The sequence below is a fragment of the Vicia villosa genome, linkage group LG6 (assembly GCF_029867415.1).
Source record: "Vicia villosa cultivar HV-30 ecotype Madison, WI linkage group LG6, Vvil1.0, whole genome shotgun sequence".
In the NCBI taxonomy this organism is placed as follows: Eukaryota; Viridiplantae; Streptophyta; class Magnoliopsida; order Fabales; family Fabaceae; genus Vicia; species Vicia villosa.
Window position 1 is genome coordinate 139,231,959 of NC_081185.1, and position 8,217 is coordinate 139,240,175.

An 8,217-nucleotide genomic window follows, 5' to 3' on the forward strand; every position below is an offset into this window, starting at 1 on the left:
ATCATAGCTTTGTATAACTTATGTTCGACCTTTTTACCTGCTTCTTTCTTCTCAAGAATAATGTTAGATGCATAAGAGTCTTAGCAATTTTACATTTTAATAGATCAATTTCTTTATAAGCTCCTTCGTGCACTTGCTTTGATGCATGTAGGTTCCTTCTAGAATTTGGTGATATGAATTCCCTTAAAGAACTTAAGCTCATCCGTTAGACTCATTTCAAACTCTGTCTGCATATACTTAGAAAATTCCTCACAAAATGAGGCATTAGCAGAACCAAAAATAATATCATCCACATAGAATTGAAAACCAAGGATATCATTTTTCAGTGTTTTGCATAATAGAGTTGTGTCGACCATCCCTTTTGTAAAATAGTTTTTGAAAAGAAAATCACTTACTCTTTCATACCACGCTTTAGGAGCTTGTTTCATACAGTACAATGATTTCTTTAGTTTGTAAACATAATAAAAAAATTCGAAACCGGGAGGTTAATGAACATACTTCTTCTATAATGTAGCCATTCAAAAAAGACACTCTTGACATCCAGTAGATATAAAATGATATTATGAGTAACAACAAATGAAACAAAAAGACAGATAAATTCTAACCTTGGTGAAAAGGTTTCAGTATAGTCAATTTCTTCTTGCTGACTATAGCCTTGTGCAACCAATCTGGATTTGTTTCTTACCACATCTCCTTGCTCGTTCAGCTTGTTTCTAAACACCCATTTAGTTCTAATATTTTGTTTTCCTCTGGGTCTTGGTACATGATCCCATACATCATTTCTATAGAATTGATCTAATTTTTCAAGCATGGCTAAAATCCACTCAAATCGAGAAGAGATCCATTGATAGATACTGGTTCAATGATAGACACCAGACCTAGAAGAGTTTCTTCATTTTGTCTTAATAAAGATCTAGTCCTGACAGGTTTAGATTTATCCCCCAGAATCAATTCCCGATGATGTGGGATTTTTGGCACGTGCTTTATTAGAGGTGATGAAGTGTTGGTTGCTTCTTGTTGAGCGTGTCTAGAGTTTTTGACCTCAGAGTCTTTATCTTAAGAATCTTTATCTTTAGAGTCTAAACATGTGATTTCAAGATTTGCAAATTTTTCATCTAGCTTTGACTTTTTCAGGGTCAAGCTTATCATTAAACTTAACATGAATTGACTCTTCAATAATTTGTGGTTTAGTGTTATACACTCTATAGCCTTAGAGTATTCAGAGTATCTAAACATGATACACTTTGTGCCTTAGAATCAAACTTGTTAAGAGATTCTTTTGTGTTGAGCATAAATCCGATGCACCCAAAAGGATGCAAATAAGAAATGTCGGGCTTTCTATTTTTCCACAATTCATAAGGAGTCTTATTGATAATTGGTCTTATCGAGATTATGTTCTAAATATAACATGTTATGTTAGCTTCCTTTGCCCTTAAGTGTTTTTCCACATTAGTCACATTAATCATGGTTCTGGCCATTTCTTGTAGAGTACGATTTTTCTTTTCTATAAAACATTTTTGTTGAGGAGTTAAAAGACAAGAGAAAAAATGAGAAATTTTGTTTTAAATTCTCCACCATGACCACTTTTGACTTTGATAATTTTAAATTCTTTTTCATTTTGCACTTGGGAGCATAAGATAGAAAATACATAATGTGACTCATCCTTGTGCCTCAAGAATTTTACCCGTGTCCATCTATTGTAGTCATCAATAATAACTAATTCATACTTCATACCACTCATAAAGGTTGTTTTCACATGCCCAAAAAGTTCAATGTGTAAGAGCTCCAAAGGCCTAGAGGTAGAAACAATATTTTTTTGCTTTGAAAGAGGTTTTTGAAAAATTTCCTTTCTGACATAATTCACAAAGAGAATCTAAAGAAAACTTCAGATTTGGAAGACCTCTAACAAGATTCATGTTGTTTATCTTTGATATTCTTCTCAAGCTAACATGGCCTAACCTCTTGTGCCAAGTCCATTACTCTTCATTTACAAACAAAATATATTTAACATTTTGACTTTTTAAATCACAAAGATTGATTTTATAAATATTGTTTTTCCTTTTTCCTCTTAATAGTACAAATTCATCCTTCTGACTAACAACTTTACAAGACTTTTCATTGAACATAATAACATAACCATTGTCACTTTATTGACTTATGGACATAAGGTTATGCATTAATCCTTCAACTAATAAAAGATTAGAAATAGAAGGTAAAGAACCATTACCAAAAGTTTTGAACCCAATAATTTTTCCTTTTTGATCTCATCCAAAACATACAGAACCTCCGAGCATAAGTTCTAAGTCTTAGAACATATGTCTTCTTTTCGTCATATGTCGAGAGCATTAAGAGTCCAAGTATCATGACTAGTGTAATGGATTCACTGGTAAGGACACATGCAACAAAAATTATCTTATCTTTAGGTACCCATATCTTTCTGGGTCTTTTAAGGTTAGTTTTTCTAGAGATTCTATCAACTGAGGATCTTTAATATGTGTCATGTGTGACCATAAATGAAGTGAAAGTATATGGGTGTAGGAGATCACCATATGATCTACATCTTTAGGGTAATACATTTTACCTCTTGTTTAGTATACCCCATTCCTTTTTTTCCATTCCAATAACACCATAGTTCATGGAAGCCATGTCGCGTTTGTCTATGTGTTTGGCCGCGAATTTTTTAAAAGAAGTTTCATACTTCTTTGAAGCATATTCTGAATTCATTGGAGCATTAATAAGGGCCTCTTTTTCTAAAACATCATTTCTACTCCTAAGATTAGAGTTTGCTTTTTCAAAAAAAAAAAATTTTTTAAACAATATTTTCTTTCATTAGCTCACTATGTCCTTCAAAACAAGTTACAAGTCTATTTTTTAAATACATGCATATTCTTTGAAGATTTTGATTATTTTCAAGAATATCATCTAGGGAAGTTTTACGTTCTTGAAACGACCAGGTTCTTTGCATTCAAAGCAAGTAACCTCTCTATGAGCTTCATACTTCTTTGACCCTAATGTTGAATCAGAACGACCATCAGATATTATGTAGCCTCTGAACCTTTTCTATATTTGCTTCCAGATTTGATAAATTCTTTTGGACAACAAAGACACTTCTTCTTCATTGTCAGGATCTTCTTACGAATCTTCTTCTTCTTCTTCTTCTACTTGGGGAGCTTTAGTATTTCCAAACTTTCTTTTGGATTTTAGAGAAACATATTTTCCTTTCTTCAGAGGCTCATCTTCCTCAAGCTATATTTCATGACTCTTTAAAGAACTTATAAGTTCTCTAAGAGTTGTACTGTTGAGATTCTTTGACACCTTTGGTATGCATTCACCATAGGCCTCCATTTCTTTGGAAGACTTATGATGATTTTCTTTACATGATATGCAACAGTGTAGGCTTTGTCTAGGACTTCTAGTCCTGCTACTATAGTTTGAAACCTTGAGAATACACTCTTAAAGGATTCATACTTCTGAATCAAGGCTACGACGTTGGTTCCTTTGACTTGCTCATTTCTTTCATGATTCATCATGTGAGAATCAAATACAGGCTTCGCAGAGTCTATTTGTTATCTTTTCATACTCAGTGTATGAGATGGCGTTCAACAAAATGGTTCTAGATCTGTAATGATTTTTGTTTTCCCTTTTCTTTTGACCGTTCATAATACTTCTATAGAGTTTAATACCATTGTCATTCACAGAATGTGTGTAACCATTTGTTACCATATCCCATAGACCAACATCAAATCCAAAAAAAAAACTTTAGATTTCATAAGCCATTTTTACATGATAGAACTAAACATATCAAACTTAACATACATTTTCTTCGTGAGAGAATAGTAGCAAGCATGTTGCATATTGCAAACATGCTCACCAAGTCATTTTCTATCAACTTGTTCACTGATTTCATATACAAATCAGAATTACTGCAATCTTATAAGTTGGTAAGAGAGTACTAAGTCTCAACCAAAATAAGTAGAGTTAGTTAGGAAGTTAAAAGTAAGTAATTAACTACTCAAGCTAATAGTATATATCTAAAACATGATCATCTTTATTATAACAATATGAATATAAAATCAATGCAAGAAAACCTAACTCGAACTCTCTCTTCTATTAAATTTATTCTGAACTCTCTATGCTTGAATTCCCATATAATATATATCAATAACATAAAAAAGAAGATGCAAGTTCAAGCTTACTTAAGAAAAATCATTATTCTAACATTTTTTAAAATAAATGAAATCATCAACCAAGGAAATGAAAAGAGCCCAAACATAATAAATATAACTTTTCAATTTTTTAATTGTGTCAAAATAATCATTTATATAAGATTTTTCAAATTTTAGATGTAATTAAACCGTATAGAAAATTTTGTGTTCATTTTTATTTTGGTAAGCAAGATATACACATTGTATAGTTTTATGTCACATTCCTTTTTCTAAAACTAGAATAGCTTTTATTAACGTGTATTGAATTTTGTTGAATTACATCATCACTGTTATACACATATTTGTTTATAAAGGATTTGAATATCAAATCATTTGATCTATCCAAACACAAAATGGCCAACCTTCCTTTCTTCATCTTCTTCTTTGTTCTAACTATAAACACTATATCACTAACAATCACTTACTCCTGTGACGACTCACTGTGGAGCTCTAGTCTCATAAATGATTACAATGTAACTCTTGTATTCAGGGTTGATAAAAAAAATTGTGGCAACTTTTCAACTATTCAAGAAGCCGTAAACAATGTGCCTGATTCAAGTTTACAATTTACTCTTGTGATTATTGATTCGGGCATCTACAGGTTAATTTTATTTTCTTAAGCTTATGGGATATTTTTATTTTTTTTAAAATACTTCTTAACCACAAATTTATAGTATTTGTTTGATTTTCTTACTATTTAAACGACAAATTTATTAATTAAATCAATTCTTACAAAATAAAATTGATTTAAAGAAAATAGATGAAAATAAGTTCTCATTTTTATTAGAATGTCGTTAAAGAAAAACATCGAAAAGTTAATTATTTTTTTAAGGCATTAGACTACTAATTATTTTTTAATTTGAAGATGTTTGCTTGCTTTGTTATTTCATAAATGTCGATCTTTTTGTGTTTTTCTTTCTTTTTTTAGATTGGATCTTATCACTTTAATTTTGTGAAGCTTAAAGTTAAAACAAATAGTATATAGTATAAGGGTACAACTAGAAGATTGTAGAATTTGTTTTATGAATATATAAACTAAAATATAAATATGATTCATTTTTACAAAAAAAATTGTATTTATCATTTTCTTTTGCAATGTGTTTGTTGTTTTTATTTTCAACTATATTATGTTAAAAAAAATTGTATTCTTAATTAAAAAAAAATTGTATACCATATACTATATATCATATCGAATTTAATTACATGCCAATTAATTAACAAAATGTGTGATGAAATTTTAGGGAGAAGGTAGTAGTTAATGAGAAAAAGACAAAGTTGATTATTCAAGGTCAAGGCTATCCTAATACAATTATAGAATGGGGTGATTTTGGAAATCGGACTGGAACCTTCGACAGTTACACTTTTGGTGTCTTTGCCTCAGAATTCATTGCCTACAATATCAGTTTTAAGGTAAACAATTTCGTTTTCATACTATAGTATATTTAAATGCAATTTTAATAATTCTATCTTAAATTAATTAAATTTTTTGTTATTATTAAGAGTAAATTAAGGTGAATTCTAGGATGAGGAGGACTCAACTTTGTCCCTAACTGGTGAAATCAAAATAAAAAGTTGTTAAATTTAGTTAATGTGTTGTCTAGATTTATTGAAGAGAAAAAAATATAACATTTACAATTTCATTATACACAATTATGCCTCTTATCTCTCCCACATTTATGACAATGTGTTCTTTTCAATAGTGTTTAAATAGTAAAATTTCGTAAAGTTTATGTTTTCATTCTTAGATTAAAAAAATAACTAATAGGATGATAAACTACTTCATTTTTTTATGGTAGTTGTTATGGAGTAAGAACATTTACCATTGGTGAATTGTGAACAACAATTTAACGGTTGAGACCAATTTTAATTCGTTCTTTAGTAGTGATAACTTTCGCACTCGTTGTTGTTATGTTATAATTTTAAGATTGTGTCAACTATATTTTTTATTTTTATAGGGAAAATAAGAGTGTGACATTAATGTGTGGAAAATAATAGTGTGACAAATTATATATTTTTTATTTTTTATCATATAATTTTAGTAAATATGAAGATATACTTTATATGATATATTGGTATAATTATCTCACCTTACTATTCAACATAATTTAAATTTATAAATAGTAAGTAGAATTATTAAGTGACATTTCTAACCACATTACTATTTCAATTTTCATTTCATTAATAGACATGACTTATTTGTAAAACTAACCACATTATTTATTTTTTGAAAATCACAGAACACTTTTCCTCGACCTCCGTCACAAAGAGTTAAAGGAGCCCAGGCAGTTGCACTGAGGGCTAATGGAGACAAAGCAGCATTTTACGGATGTGGATTTTATGGTGAGCAAGACACCCTTCATGATGACCTAGGAAGACATTACTACAAAGGATGTTTCATTGAAGGGTCCATCGATTTTATATTCGGAAATGCAAGGTCACTTTATGAGGTACATGTTATAAAACAGTAATTGCAAATTAATAATATATATTATTGACACTATACTAACTAAATTGTAAAATGAAATAGAATTGTTTCTTAAACTCAATAGCAAACCCCGAGTGGGTTGGTGATGGAGGATATATCACAGCACAAGGCCAAGATTCATTGGCAGATAATTCTGGATTCTCCTTTGTCAACTGCAACATCAGTGGTACTGGAAGAATATTGCTTGGAAGACCTTGGAGACCATATGCCAAAGTCATTTTCTCAACCACTTACATGTCTACAGTTGTAAGTCCTATTGGATGGAATGACATGGTTGGCAATCTCTCAGCAAGCCAGTAAGTAATTCATTGAGTTTCTTTATTCCCTAATTTTTATATGTTTAGAAGAATATAATTGCAATATTAATATTAATATATTTTGTACATTACTGCAAATGTAGGACTGTATTTTTTGGAGAGCATAACTGCAAGGGACCTGGAGCAGAAACAAAATCCCCTCCAAGAGCCTTTTTTGGAAAGCAGCTCAAGGATGATGAAGTTGCTCCTTACATCAATATTTCATATATCGATGGAAGTGAATGGCTTCATCAGATTTAGAGCTATATATGTTTGTGTTTTAATAATAATGTTGAAGTTATCCAAGACTACTACTTTAATCTGTTTTATTTTATATCGATGAATGGTTTCATCATGTTTACAGCCATGTTTCATTTTAAATATTATGTTAATGTTTGGTATATTTATAAGATTTGAATGATATTATTATGAGTACTGCTTTATTGTGTTTTATTTGATACGGATGATTTATCTTTATTTGAAAACATTATGATATTGTTTGTTTGTCTTTACCATTAAGACATGCATGCAGGGTAATTGTTGCAATTTTTTATATATAAACAACATGTATTAAGAAGTGCAAAGTCAATACAAGAAGAGCAAAGGAGTCTAACAAGGACACACAAACCTCCAAACAATTAATAAGGAGGAATGCCAACCCAAACAAAACACCACTATAACACAACACACACCAAAGAATTGGAACACCAAACCTCCTTAACTTTCGCAACTTACTCCAAAGAATTGGAACACCAAACCTCCTTAACTAAATTTATCTTACCTTGTTTAAAATAGACAATCAATTCCAACCAAATTTTTTAATAAAACACAACAATTTATCACACTTCCAAACCTTAGTATTAAACACCAATTGGTTTCTAAATAACCAAACACATCAAAGGTAAACTGTGGCCTTATAATTTTGACTACAAACTGTGGCCCAAGCCCAAAAAATTATACCCAGCTAGATTTTCCCTCTTTTATTTAGTTTCCCTCTTTCTATTATTTATATTCTATTTTTTTTAAGATTAAAAAGAGAAAAAAAATATAAAACATAAAAACATATCAAAAATGTGTTTCTCCTCTTTCTCTCTAAACCTTTCTTCTTCCTCTCGCAAATTTCTTTCTTCCTCTCGCGAAAACGTACTCTCCTCTCGCAAAATCAAAATCGAAGCTCGTACTTCTCCGTTTCTCCTCTCGCAAAATCAAAATCGAAGCTCGTACTTCTCCG

At 30.3% G+C, this 8,217-nt stretch overlaps 1 protein-coding gene across 1 annotated transcript; it reads left to right on the plus strand.

Annotated features, from left to right (window-relative positions):
• The first annotated feature begins 4,558 nt into the window (after positions 1 to 4,558).
• LOC131614793 (probable pectinesterase 15) lies at positions 4,559 to 7,247 on the plus strand. Its single transcript, XM_058886345.1, has 5 exons — positions 4,559 to 4,806; positions 5,447 to 5,615; positions 6,443 to 6,652; positions 6,733 to 6,986; positions 7,091 to 7,247. The coding sequence occupies exons 1-5, from the start codon at positions 4,559 to 4,561 to the stop codon at positions 7,245 to 7,247; spliced, it is 1,038 nt and encodes a 345-aa protein (XP_058742328.1).
• The last annotated feature ends 970 nt before the right edge of the window (positions 7,248 to 8,217 follow it).

What these genes read in the sequence shown, in the direction of transcription:
- LOC131614793 (XM_058886345.1), top strand. Translation starts at nt 4,559, where the DNA reads ATGGCCAACCTTCCTTTCTTCATCTTCTTCTTTGTTCTAACTATAAAC. An exon ending in ATTGATTCGGGCATCTACAG is followed by an intron (nt 4,807 to 5,446) that starts GTTAATTTTATT and finishes ATGAAATTTTAG; the next exon opens with GGAGAAGGTAGTAGTTAATG. An exon ending in ATGCAAGGTCACTTTATGAG is followed by an intron (nt 6,653 to 6,732) that starts GTACATGTTATA and finishes AAAATGAAATAG; the next exon opens with AATTGTTTCTTAAACTCAAT.